The 20,906-nt window shown below is 40.7% G+C and overlaps 1 protein-coding gene across 6 annotated transcripts in view; it reads right to left on the bottom strand.

Moving 5' to 3' along the window:
- DYNC1I1 (dynein cytoplasmic 1 intermediate chain 1) overlaps positions 1-20,906 on the bottom strand; it is a 174,060-nt gene that overhangs the window by 137,670 nt on the left and 15,484 nt on the right. For 3 of the 6 annotated variants that reach the window (XM_008629916.2, XM_008629917.2, XM_008629919.2), the window contains exons 4-5: positions 12,979-13,038; positions 8,877-8,992 (exon numbers count right to left, since the gene is read on the bottom strand). In XM_008629916.2, coding sequence (XP_008628138.1) covers positions 8,877-8,992; positions 12,979-13,038 — 176 coding nt within the window. The remainder of the gene's footprint in view (positions 1-8,876; positions 8,993-12,978; positions 13,039-20,906) is intronic. The other 3 variants (XM_008629918.2, XM_008629922.2, XM_017729311.1) reach the window with 1 other exon arrangement.

Genomic DNA, 20,906 nt, shown 5'->3' with positions numbered 1-20,906 from the left:
CACTCGACCCAGCCCAGCCACTTGGCTCCCTCTCCAGTTAGTCTGAGGGCAAGCAGCTGACACTGCCCTAGCCAAGGCAGGTGGCCTCTCCTATGGAAATGAGCCAATTAAAGCAGACTATAGAGGGGCACAATAGGCCAGCTTCTCAGGCTGAGGCTCAGCTATAGAATTGAAGATAGAGAGGTGCTGAACAGGAGAATTTTCAGCTGCGTAATTTTTGACCCAGTACATTAGTACTGTGGGTTAGAACAGAGGAGGGGATTTTGGCATGTGAATCTTTTCTATTTCTTAGAGTCCAAGTGCCAAGGATCAAACTGAGAAGTGTGAAGTAACCAAGCAGTTTTCTGTACACCTTTTTAACACCACTAATGAAGGCCTTTCCACATTATGCCCTGTGTCTATTTCAGCCCTTATTTTGTATCTACTTACAGGATTAGAAAGAATAAGTGCTAATTAGAGCACTGAGGGTTAATAACTGCTACTTCTGCAATGCACATTTTTCTTAATCTTGTCTTTAATTCTAGTGGAGATTGGTCCATATTACAAAGCCAGAATTTGCGAAAGGTTACTAAACATATAATAGAAGGTGCTGGGTATTAGTTTTCTTGTATATACTGAATAGGCATCACCCATTAGTCTAAGAAGGAATTACAGGAATGGCAGGAAAAAGCATGCTTTGTTTCTGAAGAAAACAAAAAGCCATGTCTTCATTGTTCTGTTGGAAGCAGTGTTAACCTGAATTTCACCCTTTTTACATTTTCAGGTCTGAACCTTCTCATTTGAGCATTGTAATATGTATACACATTGCTAATTCAAAGCATATTCAAACACTACTGAAATGATACACAATGTGATAACTAGGAACACATGAAAACAGCAAATAGAGAAAAATTTGCCACTGTCATTCCACTGAGTGTTGACTGGGGAAATCATGGTGCTGTTCATTAGTGAGACACTTTCCTCATTCTCATGTTAAAGCCAAGTTGCAACATACTACAAGTCATATATTTGCAAATAAGGTTAGAACTATTTTGTTGCTTGAGGGGAACATTTAACAAATCAGCTCAATTCAGCAGTTCTTCATGTGTAGAACATGGCCAGGATCTTTTCCAGAGAAGAAAGACTTAGAGGAAGGTTTTCATTTCCAGCCAACAAAGAATTCAATTTGCATACAGGTGTTACAGGGCATCTCTCTGAATTCATGGATCGCTGCTAGTTTCAGACGTCAGGACACAGAGATGGGTCAAAGGCACTGTGAGATGACTTGCAGCTAGTTAAAGGAGTCTGAGGTCAGGGCTCTTAACATCAGCTCTCTTGTTTTCCATCATGCGACACCAGATGTACCAGGATCTCATTCAATTACGTTATTTCCCACTGCAACTAAAGGAGAAGGTTGGTTTCTGCACAAGGAGATTGACTACAATGCTTTTTGGGTTATTCTTGGAGAGAACAGCTTCCCATCTCTGGGTGCAGGATGGGATCCACTTGCTTAAAAGCACAAAGATCACCCATTAGAATTGAGAAGGCGCAAGGAGGGCTGGCACAGCATGATCCTTCCCCATGTCTGCAAAGGCTCTGAAGCAGTACTGCTTCCATTCACAGAAGAAAACTGCACAACACTCCCTTCCAAGGCAGCACAGGCCAAAAAATGGGTCCTTGTTTCACATGAAAGACAGTTAAGCTTTGGTTTGTTCCTCATCTTCTGTTGCCTGAACGGTTTAGAGAAGGCATAGTTCAGCTGTGACACGTCTCCACCCTCATAAAGAATTACTATATACACTTTCTTGGCCTGAATTTAATGCAGAGGCACCTTGTGCAAAAGAAACTAGAGTCTGCAGAAGGTCAGGGACACTTTGGAGCAGGAAACTCCTATGTGTATGTGCCTGGTTTTCAGGAGGCCTGCCCAAGATTTTGTTAAGATTGTGTAGGAACTGCAAAGAGTCAAGTTACTTGATCCCTGTAATGAAATGATCAGGGAAAAAGTCTAAGATCTCTAAAGAGTTTTCTTTCTTCAGACCTCCAACTGTGTGACCAGAGGCAATCTTCTCTCTGTTAAACCAGTTCTTAGGAGATAATTCCCTGAGAATTACCGATGCTTAATAAATTGTCAGATCTGCTTGTTCAAAACAGTTTAGCATTCAAAGGGCTCTCTGCATAAGACCATCTGAAAACCACCTTGAGTATAAGAAAAGCCTTTCTCCAGAAGTCTTTAGAGAAAACCTGGAAGGAGAAACAGGGAATGGGAGCAAATACTGAAGCAATGATTGCTGATTAATATACTGTTAGGCCACCTTTTAGAAATGGACTGGGACTGTCTTGCAGAAATGCTGTTTGATCCCAAGCCTGTTAAATATTTAAGGAGAACAGACATTTGATGTCCCCTTCTGCACTCAAACACCGAAGTATCCATGACCAGACTGTGGCCTCTTCATTATTCCTCCAAGAAGAAATCCTTGCAAGTGTGAAATGTATTTTTCTGCACAACAAAACCCAGAGAAACTAATTTCTTAAGCCAAGTCCTTATTCTAATTCTGTACCACGTAAAATTATCATGAGCCACCTGGTGAAGAAAGCCTTCAGAGGCACATACCCAATGTCTGCAGCTTGCCAGGAGTGGAATACAGACCCACCACACCTGGTAGCTGGCTGTTGTGGCTGTTCTGGAATATATGTATTGTAACAAATTGTACTTTACTAATTGTACTTCAATAAGGGATTGGAATAACAAGGGATTGCACCTGATTTCACAAGTGTATTATTGCCCTGGATACCTATGACTGATTTTTAAAAGTTTTTTACTTTCCTAAATAATATATATTTTCCCCCCAATTTCTGTGTAACGCCTTGGTCTCTTCTCACACTTCTTTAAACAGCACTTGCATTCATACATCTCAGTCACACAACTCAAGCACCTTCTGTTAACTATAATTCTTGCCTCAGACAAAAGATCGGGCCAGCGTTTTTCCACAGATCACTCCAGCATCCCTGCATCCCTCCCTGCCAGCATCCCTGGGGCGCGGCGCGGCGCTTCACCACCAGAGTGCGCTGCCTGAATGCCTTTGAAAGACTTTCATGTCGCATTTAAAATCAGAAAAAAAAATCCACCTTGAAAACCTTGTTATTTAGAAAAGGAGATGCGGTTGTGGCATGAAAGAAGAGGAATTATTGAAAGACTGCTATACAATGTAATGCCTCATATCTTTGCACCACTTCATTCTAGTCTCATCCAATCTTGTACAGTCTGGTACAACAGTACAAATTAAGCTTTGTTCATTTAATCAAACAAAGCCGTCTTGAATCAGAGTGCTTATGCCAGCTATTGGGATCCACAGTACAACTCTGATGGCCCGCAGTTTGAGAAGAAAAGGCAAAATGGATTTTTATAGCTAACTAAGAACACCTAATGATACATGATACCGCTTAAGATAGAGCATAATATTTTACAAAATTACAAAAAATTATTTCAAAATTAGTGTCCATTCATACTAAACTAAGGCCCTGTCTCTTTAAAAACATAACTTCTGCTTTAACACTGATTCTTTAGGTTGTCTTCTCTTTTTAATAGTGATTTCTATCCTAGTTTTGCTTTTCAGCACCTCCTTTTGTTTACAACAGAAGGTCTTTGCTTTCCCCTTAGTTATGTCCAATGCCTTTCCATGACACGTCATCATGTATCCTGACACAGATGTTGCGTGCATGGTAATGCACAAATGTGCATCTGCGTTTCCCATTAAATGAGGGGTTCAAAGCTATTCTTGCATCCAGACTCATCCTTTTCAGACTGGAGCTGAGCTTACAATTCTCTGGAAGAGAAAAGCCAAAGTAAGCTCTTTAACTTAAAGCCCAGCTTCTGATCCGTGAGCTCTAGGCAGATGGGCCATAGGAAAGCTTAAGTATGATCTCACTTAGTTCCAGGACTGGCTTTTCCAAAGTACAGCATACATTCACAAAGCTAGAGCTGAGCTACAGTCAGGCACGGCAAGGCACAACAGGACTGGGGCAGAGTTTGCTGTGCTAGAGGTCTGCTGCACAGCATCATAAAGACCTTAACACCAAGTATAAATACATTTATCTATGGATTTTATCATGGAAATGATAAAATTCCAGAGGCCTGACTTGTTTTCACAGCACTGGGGCTTGGCAGTCCCAGCCAGATAACTTATCAAAACTCAAAGTAGGACACAGGCCTCACCGAATGCCAATGTATCACTCTTCTAGACACATTGCACTTTACTCAATAACAAGAAACCTAAATTAATATGGCTATATTAAGTGCTCTGTTACCAAGTTTGTCAGTGAAGAACTAGTCCATGCAATCAGTGGCACCTACAGAATTTTGGTTCACCCTACAGTAGACACTTAACATTTGGTATCACACACAGATACCCAAACTCATGTGTCTCATGAGTCTGAGTGTGAGCAGAACTCCCCTCTCTTCCCTCAGTGCTTCAAAAAAGGTAACTTTCAGGAACCTTAGTTCAGAGAATTACACTGTCAGACACACGCAGAACCCAACCCAGCCTCTGGAGCCCCACCTCCGTTTTGCTACTTCATTCCAGCCTACTTCCAGATGGAGTAGAGAGTTTATTTTTCTTCTTTCCCGAATAGTCAAAATACCCTTAGTGTTTGAAAACAGCACATAAACAGATGGATCACAGGTCTCAATTGTGTTCTTTTCCAGAACTGGGCTACATTTGTGATGTAAGATGAGGTTATCCTGCTCAGGAGGTGAGTATGGCATATAATTTGTTTTCCCCACATAAACAAACACCTGTTGAAGATGATAAACTGATGAAGTGCACACAACCTCCACTGTTCTAGAGAGTCAGATCTTCTCTTGTACACAGGACCTACTCTTTCAGGAATGCATTTCTGACTAACCTATTTGCAGTGACAGTCTGTCAAGCCAGAATGTGAGAACATCTCATTTTACTGATGAAGTAGTTTCTACTTCACAAAAGAGGAATAACAACACTCCTGACACTGGACAGCAAAGCCAGAAGGCTCACAGACTTTCTCCTTCTTGCAGCCCTTGGTTTCTGAGGGGACCCAGATCAGAGGAGTACCTTCCTTCTCTGAGATTTTACCTCCTGGCCCATTAAAGAGCAGAACAGTATGCTGGAGATGAGGCAGGCATCTAGCAGAGCCTGAACATGCAGACTGTTTTCCTATCTGAAAAGTTGGGTTGCAGGCAGTCATACAGAGCTTCTTCCACTGCTGCACAGCAGTGAGGGATCTGTCCTGGGCAGAGGCCAGGCCGTGGCTTTTCTCTTTTCTCCTAGGTGCACCTTCAGCAAACAGCAGGTCTGAAGGGCTTTGGAGGGTCCAATCATTGAAGGCTACATGGGGCTGACACTCCTGAGGTGATGTGAGAGTCTCTGCACAGTGGAGGAAGTGTCCCAGAGACCTCTCAAAAAAGATTTGGCATTGTCTAGGTCTTAATCAACTCCAGAATGGAAAAAGCAGCACAAGCAAAATGTCTCTCAATGCCTACAAATACCTAAATTCAAGTTCAATTATTGCAGGAGGATGGGGAAAGTAAAGAGCACATTTTTTTCTCAGGCTCCAGAGCCAAGATCTGTGTGTTTTTGAAGTCATCCTGCAAGGAAGAAAAGAAAAGGCTGAAGCTGACTGTGACCTAAATAAAGCAAAAGAATTATGTACTTGTGATCAAAGGACTGAATGATGCATATACACATCTCCCTAAATAATAAAGTTGGTGGGGGAAATGACATGCCATTATTCCTCTGAAATAAAGCAAATTACCTGTTCTGAAAAGAGGAGTTAATCTGTTTTTTATACAGTGAAGAATAATGCCACACTACTTCTTCTAAAATTAGCAGCTGACAAGCTGAGACTTCAAGTGAACATAGCATCTGGCTCTCTGGCACCACATGGACTTACCAGAGTGAACCCTTCCTTTTCCAGTTTTATAAGGTTTGTTGGGCAATAGCCATTACCACAAAGAACATCCACTAAGCTCCAGACAGCAGTAGGTTTAAAGTACCTCAGAGTTTCTTTCTTGCTCTCTAGAGAAGCAAATGCAGAAAACATGATAAGGATATTTTGAAAAAAGCTGAAGAATACTGAATGGACTCAAAGTCCTCTTTTCACCCATCTTTCCAACCAGCTGTACCCTTCATTAGTTGTCTTCCAAAGAAGAAGCAAGCATGGGACAATCTCATCCTAAAATTCTGCATTTTGACATTTCCAGTATTTAAGGCAGGCAGTGAAAAGTGTGAATTCCGAATGCTGAAGTCAGACTCATCCAATTAAATAAGAAGTTTCTTATTTTCTATTCTCAAACTCTAAGGCTTCAGATGCTGAATAACTGAGCCCATAACTGTAGTAATGACTGAACAATTTATCTTGAAAAGATAATGGCTATGTTTTATCACATGAATGCATAGAAACTACGTGTAAAGACTTCTTCTCTAAGCTGCTCTCCTGAGGAATTTCTCTCTGCTGCTTATCTTTAGAGTGACAGTATGAAGGGCTCAGCATTCATAGAGAGGCTTGGGAGATTGAAAACCTGAGAATTTATTTCCATCAGACCTGGGAGACCAAAACCATAGGGCTTATTCACCCCCTAGAGAATTTCCAATTAAATAGCCTTTCAATGGAATAACCAAACTTTCCTGAATCTCCTTTACTGATGCACAGCCATAATCACATCCAAGTTATGTGCAGAGAATTCCCTAGCAGCAGATTGGAAAGAAAATATAAGTTATGCTTTCTCTTCCTCACACACCTGAAGGAAGTGATTGGATGGTATTTTCTCTGTGTTTTAACATGTATTGCTGATGTTTCTTCCTTCGCTGTGATGACACAGAGAATAGGAAAAATAACAAATCCAGTCACCAAAACCACATATTTGACCTCTTCCATCACAGTTTTGGCCCAGGCAGCTTAAAGTGCATGATATTTTATGTTTCCACTTATCTTTGTTCACACAAATGAGGAACAAGTGACTTTCCTCTGTGCTGGGAGGACCATTTCAAACCACACTGCCTCTCTGCTCATTGTCCTGACTGCCAGGCTCCACAGCATCATGCTGTTGTTTGCGGATTTTTTCCTTGAAGGGTAGGAGATTGTCATCTTGTCTAGCCAAGAAAAGGATTTCGTAATAGTTGAAGAGCTCCTTGGGAAAAAAGCAAGAAGATCTTACTGAAAGAAGATGCTTCCTCAAGTGAGGCTGTCCTGTTCAGAAAGACAGGTCAGCTCATGAGTGCTGGAGTTGCTGAGGGACGCAAACACAAAGCCATGTCTTAAATTTCCCAAATCCATAGGTTCTTGCATTGGATAAAGGCCATGTGTCAGAGAGGAAGGACACCCTCTGCATCTGATCTAACAACGAACTCATGGTAATGCTCTGGGGTTGAGCATTAACTGGTCTTAATCAAGGAAGACAAGGACTCAGGGGCTTTTCTTGAGGCTTCAGCAGCCCACAGAGAGAGGAGCAGAGATGAGCTGGGCTGATCCAGGGAGGCTTCTGAGACAGCATTCAGCAGCCCACAGAGAGAGGAGCAGAGATGAGCACTGGTCTTAATCAAGGAAGACAAGGACTCAGGGGCTTTTCTTGAGGCTTCAGCAGCCCACAGAGAGAGGAGCAGAGATGAGCTGGGCTGATCCAGGGAGGCTTCTGAGACAGCATTCAGCAGCCCACAGAGAGAGGAGCAGAGATGAGCTGGGCTGATCCAGGGAGGCTTCTGAGACAGCATCTTCCTATGAGCAGGCAAAGCTCTCTGGACACACTGCTCAAGGAGCATCATCCAAGCAAAAGGGCTGTCTGTGTTTGAAGGTACTATTTCAGTCCACAGATGACCAGAGTAAACTTGTGCTCCAGGATAGCAGAATCTGAGCATCTAGCTCAGCAGTTTCTATTTCTGGTCCCTAAGGCAGCTGCCTTCCTAATGCAGACCTGGTAACCCAGTTGCAGAAGAAAGCTAGCTATGTTTTTCACTCTGTTTTCCCTGACAGTAACTGATATTTAGACAGATTTACCACCACCACCACCACATTTTGAACCTACTTGAGTGTTTTTCTTCTCTGAATGAAGCTTGGTAAAGTTCTACACTATCTTCGGCAGAAAATTACTTGGTTGTTGAACTTTTCTTGATCCTTCATTGTTAACAGTAAAAATTATGGTCAAGACTGATATGAGCTTTTCCTCTTCTATCTGCTTTGTTCTAGTGCATAAACAACATCAGGCTAATGTACAGTTTTGCTTTCAGTTTAAATGGCACCACTGACCTGCGTTCAGCATCCTGCAGTACAGCACTGGCAGATCAGCACCCCCCTGCCACTCTGTGTATTTACTTATCAACGGGAGAGCCAAACAGCCAACAAACAGCTCCATGAGTACAGATGCCAGCATGGTGTCAGCAGAGAGAAAGTAGGACTGTCCATATCAGAGTATGCAAACCTCCTTTTTCAGTACATGGAGCTAAGCTGCAATTTCTCCCTAAGCTTCACCTACAGCAGGGGGACACAATTACAGTGACCAAACAACTGAGGGCAACTTTCCAACACTGCCTCTTTACAAAGCACAGAATTAATAACTTCCTTGGGAAAGCAAAAAAAAATCGAAGCACTATTTTAACTACATTCATAATGATTTATTTGGAAAAATGTTCTCATTAAACTTCTATCTGAGCACAACCCATTGTAAGTCAGAAGTAGTTTGGTTCCACCTGCATTTAAAGTGATTTTTATAACTCTTGTCATCAGAACAGCCATTAATCACATAAACAATACCTGGCTTGCAGAAAATACATGATAAGCAGCCATGTTATGACTTACTATTATTTTTATTACATTCTTTAACTCAAATGCAAATTTTCTATTAATTTTTTTTAAAAAACTGTAAATCTTACCTTCAGATTGATGCGTGGCAAGAGGTGTCTGCGTCTCCTTGGAGTATGATACCACCTCCCGAGGTAAGAAATCAACTTGGGTAATCTTTGACACCCCTAGTTTGTGCAGTCTGCGTCTAAGGTGGAATACATGACATCAAAAGGTTAGTCATGTTAAATGTAAATCAGCAGCAGGAACAAATGTTTGCTGTTATGAACAAGAGAAAAAAATACTTCAGTGTTTGTTAAGATGATACACAACACAGTATGCATGAGAAGTACAATATTGCAGTGAAGAAAATTAACCTGGGAACCATTTGCCATAATAAAGTACAGTTGTTGAACCTCTAGATCATGCTGCTGAGAGGGATTGTAAATGGGAGAGAGAAATGGCCTGCTTGTGCCCCTCTTAACTGCAACAAAATTCTCTTTCATACCATCATTACTATGATGTTCTGCCTGCTCAAAGGAGTTCATCCTCAGCCTGGGATACAGAGTTGTGGAAAGGGAACAGTGGTGTTTAAACCAGGATGGATTAGGACTGCCAAATGTTCAGCTAGGCGCAGTAACAGAGTCTTTAACTGGCAAGGTGGGCAATTTCTATAAAGAAGGAGATTCTCCCTTCCACAGAAGTCATTAATAGCGGCATTGATGTAGGTTTATGATTAGTGGAGTCTTAAAGCTAGGGCTGGAGGAGAGCTAAAACACAACCAGAGCAGGGCCACTATAGCCTTCTGTTTTGTCTACTTCCCTTACTTTAAATAAACCATATGAAATAAAACAGGGAAGCAAGCTAACTGTAAGTGAAAAAGAAGAGAGGCAGCTGAGCATGGTCATGAACACTTTTAGTTCTCAGAGTTCACTCAGCAGGGAGGGAAAAAATCAGTTTATTTCCTGAATATTATTTGACTCACTGCAGGGAGTGAAGAATATACAAATGGTTACTTGGAAGTGTTTTACTGGAAAAAATGCCAATTTTCAGCAGAGAAAAGAATGCAAATGTAATAAACAAATGAACTAAGACCAGTTACCTATATCAACAAGTGTGAGCATGCTTGTGCATTTATGGGGAAATAAATTCCTGGACACAATGTTTCTCAACTTGTCACATTATTGAAGAGAACAATTTGGAAAAGCAGAAAATTCTTACACATTATCCATATCCTCTTCGTTTTCCAGATTGCCAGAAGAACAGGAGTCAAAGGGGTTCTGATCTAATTAATTTACAGTGGTTTAGGTATTCAATTAAGATTGATGTCTGAAAGGAAATGCGAGTCTCAAAAGGAAACTGACATCACTGGGTAGCACCTACTGAAGTTTTCAGCTGATTAACGCTACATCGGCTATATTTTTTCTAATCTATTTTACTGCCGCAGTTGTTATTAAACTGACTGCAACTAGATTCAGCAGGTAATCAGTACAGATCAGCTGTATTGTGAAACAAACCACTAGAGCAGAAACAGTTGTAGCTCTGAGTCTTTCCTCTTTTCAAAGAAGAAAAATTAACAAGTCTCCCTCCTTACAACCATCTCTGACTTTGCCAATATGAACAAAATCCTACAATTGTCCAAAAATTCTACAGAAAAACTTCTACCTCATTACTGGGGGCAGAAAAGTTTCTTCAGCTAGCAGAGGTTTCAGTAGTTTGACATTTTTGTAGGTGCTTTAACTTAGGGTCCGTGTGAATTCAATCTTTAATAAGTATCTCACCCCAGACAACTCTCATGTGCTTTTGCCCCCCTCAGCACCAGATGTGCAATCTCTGTTGCCTGCTTGGTCAGTTTGACTTCCCTACGTAACCAGTCTCCTACTGCCCCAGGCTACTCTTCCCATTTACTGAGGTTCTTAAGCCTTTGCATTGAAAGAGTCTCTTGACAGTGGTCTTGGTTAAGTATAATCCCTAATTAATTGTCTAATCTGGACCTAATTAGAACCTCACCTAATTCTAAAACAGCTTCACATGAGGTCACTCCGTATCTCCTGGACTGCCTGAGGATGGGGAACATGACCCTAACAGAGAGCAGGATTTAACCCCTAGCTGGGTGTATTGAACCTCTTTGCACACTGTATCCCAGAAGTGAGCTACTTCCCACAGCACTGTGCTGAGACAACGTGTGGAATTTTTCATCTAAAACACTTCCAATTCAGGAATTGCTGGTGCCTGTACAAATGCCTTGTGCCACCCATATTCTGGTAATCACTGCTGAAGACTGGGAGATCTTTCTTTATCTGAAGGAACACGATCTACTGATTGCTTTTTGCCTGTGTCAAGCCACCTCTAATGGTTCTCATGTTACTAAAAGTTGGCCTAGCCTTTGGTCCCAAGCACTTAGGGACAACTGGAGCATCCTTTCAGTATCTGGACTCCACCAGATATGGGCTGTAATGTTCTAGTCTCTAGTTCTTTTTAGGGCAACACTAAATGGTCTATTGTTTTCCCATCCCCATTTTTCATCTGAGATGCTCATAATTCTCATAAATTCAATGAATATTCATCTTAAAGAGCACATAAGCTTGGAAAGATTCCTTTCCAAACTGCCAATGGGATGTCAGTAGGAGGATAGTGACTAAAACCCAGGCATTAAAATTGGTTCTTCTGTCCACAGGTATCACAAGAAAGATATATCTGCTAGAAGTGTTTTGCTATACACATCATTTAATTGCTGACTGCAGGATTTCTCTTGCATTGGTTTTGTTGGGGTTTTTTTTGCCCTACTCTCAGGACACCAGAGGGAAGTTTAACTCTGCCTTAGGTTTGAAGACAGTTTTCTTTCAAAAGGGGCAGGACTTTCATTAAAATGTACGCCTGTGGATTTGCTCTTTGGCATGCCTCTTTTCTGTCTTTGCACTGACCACTCATAAATGATTGAAGTCCTGTAGCTACATACAGGGTTATCTTTTCACAAGTCAAATAAAGGAACTTGCTTTGCACAGCTGTTTGAGAAACCTTGCTCCTAGGAGTGCTTAACTTTTAATCCAAACTTCTGTAAAAAAAGCAGCTGGGATTTCTAAAAGGTTTCTGTAGGTTAAAATAGCTCAAAAAACTCTACCTTTTTGGTACAGCCCAGCCAGAGTTGCAGAACTGTGACCTATTTGAAGTCACACTCACATGAAAAACTACAAATATTCCTAGGAGTTCTGGATATGGAGAAATATTTTTGTTTAGAAAGCTCCCTGGATATTTTCCTTCCGATCTTTCCTAGTGAATAGACCCAACACACCTAACTGCAGCTGGGAGCACTGTCAATCAGCTAAAGGGAAGCTGTTGTTTTTCTTACAGAATGCTGAATGAAGTAGCACATGAACAAATAAAAGCACAAGACACCTGCTTGGAGACTCAAAACAACCCCCTAAGTTCTTTGGGAGAGCAAATTTTTCAGTGTAGTGATTTGGTTTTGCCTATGACTCATGCTCTGAAGAACTTGAGGTACTGCTACCTATCCTTTTAGAGGAACAGTTTATCCTGAATACCTCTGCAGGCAAGCATTTCTACATTATCTAAATTAACTATTTTTTTCACTTGTATGGCATAAAGAAGTTCCATCCCAAACTATGAAATATTAATTTTAGTTCTATTACAATTTTAGAAAAGTTTGATAGGCCTGAACTTAACTAAGATGCCAATTATTCTTGGACTATGATCATACTTAAATGCCCAATTTTAAATGCATACACAGCTCCTAAGAGAAAAGGGGACATCATTACTGCATGTGGAAACAGCATAACTATAGCAGGCAGAAAGGAGGGGCAAAAGTATCTTGCAAATGATTCAGAGAGAACAGTCTGAATCAACAGGTACAAACAAAATCAATGTAACTATACATGCACATATATGCCACAATAATAACATTTCATCTGAAATGAAATAGTTATTTGTATTGTGTTTCAGGCAACAGAAACAGCAATTTATCTTTTCATAAGCTTGTTTAAATAGTTGGGGTTTTTTTTCCACAAAGATGAATTTGCTGAAGCTTCTTATTTATGAAACTAAAAAAAGGAAACTTAAATTATGGTCTTTTTGAGTCAAAAAAGCAAATGAAAATCACATACAACCAGCTCAACTAGGAAGCATTTTCAACACAATTCTTGCAAAGAAATGATAACAAAAAGAGCTGACATATACCCAAGTTCAGAGTCAGACTGGAGTTGCAGCACTGAGGGGTCTGTGTCCCATTGCAAGGTCCTAGGGTGGTAATCAGCCGTGCAGCGTGAAGGGGAGGGAAAAAAAGAACACACAGAATTAACTGAAAGGATGAACAAAACCCCATCTCCTTAGTTACATGCTCTATGTAGTACATTCAACCTCCAAGTGCAAGCGACAGACACCGTATGTCAAACAAGGTTTGTACGCCAAACTGAGACAGGGCAGGAAATTTATTAAAATTGCATATTATTGATAAACAAAGGAAAGAAGCTGGATTTTCTGTCACATATTGATTAATGAGACATGGGGTGGTTTTTTCTTCCTTTTCCTGAAAAATTTCTAACTCTTACTCAGGTTGATGGATTCACAACAATCTGTAAAATCTGCAGGCACAATTTATTTATGTTTTTGTTATAAGGTAGACTGAGAATTTGCCATGAACTCCACTGAAGAGTTTATCCCTCCACACACTCCTGAGACAGACAGTAATCCATCCTGTACAACACTGCTCTGGGCATGAACATCACGTAGTGCATATAACAAACAGCACACTGATACCAGCTCTGACATACTCTGAGGGCATCTGGGACAAACAAATAAATACTTCTTCTTTTCCTCCAGATAAAATTCCTGGGGAAGAGGGCAATAATACATCTGGGAAAATCAGTTCTATTACAATCTCTTAATGGGCTGCTGTCAGATGAGGCTATCACCAAATGTACAAATGTTCTAGTGGCGTGGTCTGAAGGGAAGAGGTTGCTCCTTGCATAGCAGGGCACCTTGCCATGCTGACAGCTCTAAAACACCTTGCAAACATTCACAGAGCCTTCACGGAGTCTTGTGAAATACTCAGAATCCTCCAATTTAGAAATGCAAAAATTGACATATTGAGGCCAACATTTTCAAAAATGCCTGCTCCTTCCTCTGTCTTAATTTTACTTTATTTTTCCACACCCAGGAAGCCACATCTTATATGCAAGAAAACTGCTGGAATCCATGACAGAATCAGGAACACATCGTTGGCTTCTGAGCACCTCTTCCTGTAGTATGAACACTAGATTATGCATTGTTCTCACTAGCAGAGGCTAAAGCAAAGTGCAGTGCTCCTTCACTAAGCATGCAAGTCATGAAGACATGCTGGATGATAGTTGTCAAAATTAAAAACTCCCCTAATTCCTTCTGAATACAAATTCTGAGGATATAGAGATCATCATATTACCAGGTTCAGCCAAAACCAGCCATATAAGCAGCTGTGTTCAATATACACAAGCCTTTCTGCAACAACAGCAACCTCTGCGAATGAATCACTGATATAAACTAACAAGATACTGAATTAGGTTAGAAATAGATCTCTTAAAGCCAAGTAATTCTACCTCCTGTCCTTAGTAAACTCACCCATTCTATTACCAATGTTAACTCACTCTCTGGAGAGACAGACAAGGGCATGTGCTGCACTTTTGTCATTTCAGAATGAAAAAGAATAAATCTCAACCCCCTGTGCACACGAAGAATGAAAAACTGCTGCAAAGCTGCCTTCTCATGCAATATAAGGGCACTAATTTCCTCAACCCCCTGTGCACACGAAGAATGAAAAACTGTACTGCAAAGCTGCCTTCTCTTGCAACATAAGGGCACTAATTTCTGCGAATGAATCACTGATATAAACTAACAAGATACTGAATTAGGTTAGAAATAGATCTCTTAAAGCCAAGTAATTCTACCTCCTGTCCTTAGTAAACTCACCCATTCTATTACCAATGTTAACTCACTCTCTGGAGAGACAGACAAGGACATGTGCTGCACTTTTGTCATTTCAGAATGAAAAAGAATAAATCTCAACCCCCTGTGCACACGAAGAATGAAAAACTGCTGCAAAGCTGCCTTCTCATGCAATATAAGGGCACTAATTTCCCTCAACTTCTTATGATCCATAATAATGTTTATCAGAATAAAAGACTTAATCCTGATAAACAGAGAAAAGCTTCTCCAAAACTCAGCTGTATTACAAAAGGTCAGAGATAAAATAATACTGCAATAAAGAACAGATTTTTCCCTTGTAACTTGACTGCAGCGTAAGTATAGTGGAAAATGGACACAAGATCTGAATGCCTGATGCAAGGCAAAGGCATCAATGACTAAAGCCTTATAGATATTCCATTAAAAATGCTATCTGTGTGAAGATTACTCTTGTAATGTCAGCAAGGTCAGTAGCATATATTAGATCTTGCTATCTAAGTGCCAGTTTCTAATTTTATTGCTGCCTAAGGGCTACTTATACATTCATGTCCAGGTTTTCCAAACTCTTAAAAGAAAATATACATAACTCATTTCAGTTTCCTCTCCCCAACATTCATTTTCAAATCTACAGAATTTGTAGGGGGATAAAGGCTATTTAATCAGAAAGAAAACTTTATTATTTGATTAAAGCAAGAACTTGCAAGAGGTCTCTAGAAGTATGGTCCCCAGGTTCCACCTCTAAGAATCCAGGCCAGGTCACAAGAGAGGGCACCTTTACCTGGTACCCAGATAAAAATGCTGAAACAAAATAAATTTAGAGATCTCCTACACTCAAGACAGCACTCAAACCCCAAAAATATGAAAAGAGCAACACATGATTTGGGCCATCATGTGCAGACACATAGCAGAGACGTGTTCTTCCCTTAGTATTTATTATCTGGATTCTGACACAGAGCCTTCCCCACTCTGGACACTGATACATACTTTGAATAGCAATTCTCCTTGGCTCCTGATTGGATCTGTTTTCAACAGTTTTAGTGCTTCTGCAAAACATTTCCTAGATTTGTGCTCCACAGTACAACGCTGTGTTACCACTTGAAAAGGCAAGAGAAACAGATGAGGAAGCCATTTGCTGAGTTGTCCTCTCCAGCTTGGCTGAGCAATGCTATCAAAGAAAATTAGGCTGCAGGTAGCAAATGTTCAATTTCAAGTCTCTTGCCCTGGGAGACAGAACACAAGTGGCTATGCTCATGTAGTGGAGGCTGGAGAGCACAGGAAATGACTCTGTGTTTCAAGGAACACTACTGATTTGTTCTTTGTCTCTTCCTGGCACCTGAAGAATGTCATCAGATCAAAATGAAAGTGAGTGAACAGTAAAGATGTAATCTGGACCTGCAATTTAGCCAGTTTCCATGGCAATAACATCAAAAAAGAAAGAAATAGACTATTTGAAGATTAGCAACCCAAAAATGATATTGAATAGCCTGTGCTGTCATCCTGACTAGAAAATTAAAGCTAATCTGTTGTGATGAACAGACATTGCATACGACATTCCTTGATCGTATGGGGGAGCATCATAATTACGCTTGTTCTCAGTGAGGATTTTGAAATGCCACTGGATCTCAGCAGAAACGCGGTTGCCAGTCTTTTTCCAGCTAATGCATGAGTTCCTCCTCCAGACACTTCCTCAGGAGGAAAAGGATTAGGTGTTGTTGCTCTTCTTTTTTCTTTCTTACTTCTTCATAAGAGAAAAGTGCAATGGCTTGACTTCAAGTCACCCAGAGACAGAGGCAGAGGAGGTAATGCCACAGACCCTGAGGACAAGTGTATGGCCTAGGAGTCAGCAGTCAGGCAGAGGTGCTCCCACTCTGGACCCTTCCAGAGAGCACAAGCTGGTCAAGTTTCCCCAACTGGATTCAATGGATTTTGGCACAGGTCTATGTAGAAGAGATGCAAAACATCTTAGTTGAACATTTTTATGGGGGAAAGAGAGGAGCATTAGACTAAGCAGGTAAAAGCAGTGGTCCCTAGCAGTCTCCAGTCCTGCAGACTCCTCCCATGGGTGAAGGGAGTGACACAGGCATAGCAAGGAGCCCTGGAAACTCACTGAACAGCACAGTCAGGGCTAAGCCAGACCAGTCCGTTTCCCCCACCCAGACTGCACTGACACTATTTTACTCAGAACTACCCAACACTGTTTCAGAGCCAGTTGCTGTATCAGTCTCCCACACAGTGGCAAACAATAGCCCTGTGTCATGGTCCATCCCCCTTTTACATGTTCAGTGCACAACAGCTGACCCTGGCTGACTGAAGGATAAAAAGCTGTATCACCAAATAGCAGATTGTTCTAAAGCAGCACAAAGGGAATGAGGGCTGTTAGATGTTGCACTAAGAAGTCAAGGTACAGCTGTTATTACCTCTCTTTAAACTGATCTGCTTTCACTCTCCTCCTTTGGATAGGCATCTCAATAACCTATTTTTTCTCAAATTCAAGACAGTATTAATGCTGGTGCTGTTTCAGCTCTTACTACTGAAAGAATACCAGATAATTTTGACACATCATCTTTTAATAACCTGTAGAAAGAAACCAACAAGAGGAAGAGCCCCAGATGTCATATATTTACTAAAGGACTGGATAATAAAACAACACTTATCTCTTCTGAACTCAAGTCCAAAGCATTAGGAAGATGTTCAAAGCACAGTTCCAAGAGGACAAAGAACCATTGCAAAATTTAAGGTGGGAGGAATTTGAACAGAAGCATTCCCTTTTTTGTAGCATTGTTATTATTACCATGGAAAAACAGGCACTGCCATATGTTACAATGCTCTGTGTAACCTTACTTCCAGAAGATTTTATTCTGATTGCATAATGTCAATTATGTAGATTAAAAATGTGGAAAAGACTAAAATAAGCCACTTGAAACCTGTTGGAAAATTCCCAACATCAGAATGCATTAATGAAGCATAGAATCTGACATCCAAAACTGTCTGGAATCTGTGAGAACTTCACAGCTGATTTAAGCAACTTCGGGTCTGGCCTTAGCAGCAGTGTACGAAACATGTAAGGCATCAGTTCCAATACATACACTTAGTAATTTGCCATCATAAAATGATATTTAATATTTGTAATCATGGTCATAGTGCAACAGAACTTGGCTCTGGGTAAGTGCCCCAATCCAACACTTTTCATGTGCAACATACTGATAGCTTAGTTCTGCCTCTGCTTCCCTGCAGCCAAAATCAAATCCTTCCTCATCTGTTGCTGATGCTGCAGAATAAGTGTTCTGCATTACTTCTTTTCTCCCCCCACTCCCCTTTCCCAGGTCAAGAGCAACCAGGCCTGACAATCCATGCATTTGAAAAAAAGGCTACTCACAGGAATAACAGCAAACTCTGCTCTCCCAGGGTTTCTTGCAGGGCAGAAACCTCTGTGCAGCCTTGCAAATCACACCTTCAAGCAGAACTGAAGGAAAGCAAACACCATATTCTGGCATCTCCTGTCACCAAGAGCTATTGTGCTCTCCAGACCAGGAGAAAACTGCACTGACAGTGTACTGAGACCCAAGGTATCTGCTGAACTGAGATATCCATATGTGTCCCTAATGAAACACCATTAGATCTGACAGGCCCCAAACCAAGCATCTCCCCTTGCAGCAACAACAATGTCCTAAAATGACCCTTCATATGGTAAATAGCAATGCCCTCCTACCCCTAAAATTCAGTGATAGACTGTGCCATGACTCCACAGACTAGGCTGTGCCAGGGTTTTTCAGTGATCAAAGGCCAGCCCACTAAGCGGAGCACAGACTGTTACTAAACTGAAGCAAAGAGACCTGAAATGAAGGTGGGACTCACACAGAGCATATGGACTCTCCTATCCTGCAGGAAATCTCAAGGTACCTTTGCTTACCAGAGCAGTATTTCTAGAATGATGTGTATTTCTCATTCTCCCCATCTATGATAGGAGGGGGTCTTGATGTTGCAGGAGGTATCTACACAATCTTCAGGCTAAAGGAGGGGCTCCACCAGTGAAACATTACCATGGACTCTTCCATATAAACAGAAAGGCAGGAGATTGCTCCATGCAGCAGTTCCAAGCACCCAACTTAGACTCCAATTGTGAGTAGGTATTAGAGGTGGTTGGTATCTTTACTGTTCACTCACTTTCACTTTGATCTGCTGAGAAATAGATAAGGAAGCCATCAGCTACTACTTGAGAGCCTGCAGGCTTCAGTCTGCTTCATGCTTTCTTCTCTTCTAACTTCAAATGCAACTAGCAAAAGTAGTGAATTAGGAAATTAGGGAAAAATTAGGCCCAACACAATTCTTGCTTCTGACTTTGATGTAAGGAGGAGCCTCACGTTTAAAACTACAGTTTTAACCCTGGATTACAATTTCCAAAAGATTCAGAACTAAAAACTGCATCTTCACACTGAGGGCACACTGAAAAACACGTTACACCCAAGTTATACAATCTTAAAAAAAACTGGATGCAACAATTGTGAGATGAGACATATTTTAAAATCACCAACAGAATAAAATGCTAAGATGTGTATGAATGCATTTTTCCAATATGATACCAAATATCTTCAGGAAATTGCAATCCAGTGTTATTTGCAATTTCAATGTGTAATCTATCATGTATCTAGACTACTTGTTTTAATGTCTGAATATTGCCAGAATGAATTTAAGGCTGTGTAATTATTTTGCTACTTTGCAGAGTTCTACCTCGTTTGCTGTGTCAGTTACTCCAAAGCTCCTACCTTGCTGCTGATCAAATAGAAAATCTGAACTAAGAAACTGCTGATGAGAAATTACTGCAGATGCTTAAATATAAATGTGTCTACAGATAAGCTGTTTTATTTTTACTCCTTTCACTCTAGATTTTTATAATTTTAATTTTCCCCACTATAATTTTCACTTTCTGATATTTTTGGTACATTTGAGGTGCGTCTCCAAAACAAACTATATCAAAAAAAAAGAAGATTCAAAGCTACTAGTAAGAGATGGAAAAGTACCACTTGCCTCAATGGATGGTTTGCATCTAAGCCACTTTTCTGCTGCCATCTGTGCTCTGTTCTGCAGATCTGTTCCACTTTGAAAGGATTGGCAAAAAGAAAATACCTTCCTTGTGCTACTTGTTTTCTGAAGCACATTATAAGCAAGATGGCTATCAGCAGCTAGGGAGGATTTGTGCATCTTAACAAGACGCTCACTTGTGCTCGTAGAGCAGAAGTCTGCTCTGACTTCACTGTGTGTTCTTTTGCTCAGAGCTGGGTTGCTAATGCTCATCATAAAATAAAATGCCATAATACATTCAGAGAACAAGGAGTTTGGCACCGCTAGTGGAGCACAGCCTGAAGGTTTTGCTTGGGTTTGCATTTACACTTCCAAGCAGGCTGGCACCTCTGACTTCCAGTCTTCACCAATAAAAAGAGCAACTCTGACCTCCCTGAGAGCACAGCACTATCTTTTAGCTGCCTGGCAACCATAAGAGCCCTTTTCAGAATGGCATGAGTTCAAAACACTTTTTTTTTTTTTGAGGTGTATTTATGAAAAATCATGGACAAATAATATTTAAAACACATGTGTATTTCAAAATTCTTCTTGAATCAAGGCTATGCTGCAGAATGGATTTAATAGTTTTCAAAAACCACTTGACTTTTAAATCAGGATGAACAATTCTGGCAAGCCTGCAATGATAAAGACCAACACCTTGCTGATGCCCATTTCACAGAATTCCACTAATTAAATCAGCAGTTTTATTCACTCAAGCTGCTGAATTTATCTGCTATATTTAAAGTCTGTCCTTTGATTCAGGTCTACATTACAGATCTCGTGTCAATGTCATACTCGCACTTTTTATTCTATAGCTACAGAAATCTTAGTTTGCAAATTTATGCTGGTTTACCAGGAGGGTCACTGTGGGCAGCAGCCTGGATCTCTGAGGACAGAAGGTCAAATAGTTAGAACTGACACAGATTTACTCTGAGTGCCAGATACCAAAATGGTCATTTTGAAAGTGCAGTAATAAAAAACAGGCTCAGGGGGAAGGCACAAGTTCTTTTATTCCTTTAGCAAACCCTGAAAATTCTTTTTTCAAACTCTGTTTTTGTCTTAGTTTTATAGTAAGAGTAAGTCTATGCAATAAAACAGAACTCAAATGATCA

This window comes from Corvus brachyrhynchos, unplaced genomic scaffold (assembly GCF_000691975.1).
Source record: "Corvus brachyrhynchos isolate BGI_N302 unplaced genomic scaffold, ASM69197v1 scaffold142, whole genome shotgun sequence".
Classification (NCBI taxonomy): Eukaryota; Metazoa; Chordata; class Aves; order Passeriformes; family Corvidae; genus Corvus; species Corvus brachyrhynchos.
The sequence above is the reverse complement of the archived record's forward strand: the minus strand, read 5'-3'. Positions and strand labels throughout refer to the sequence as shown.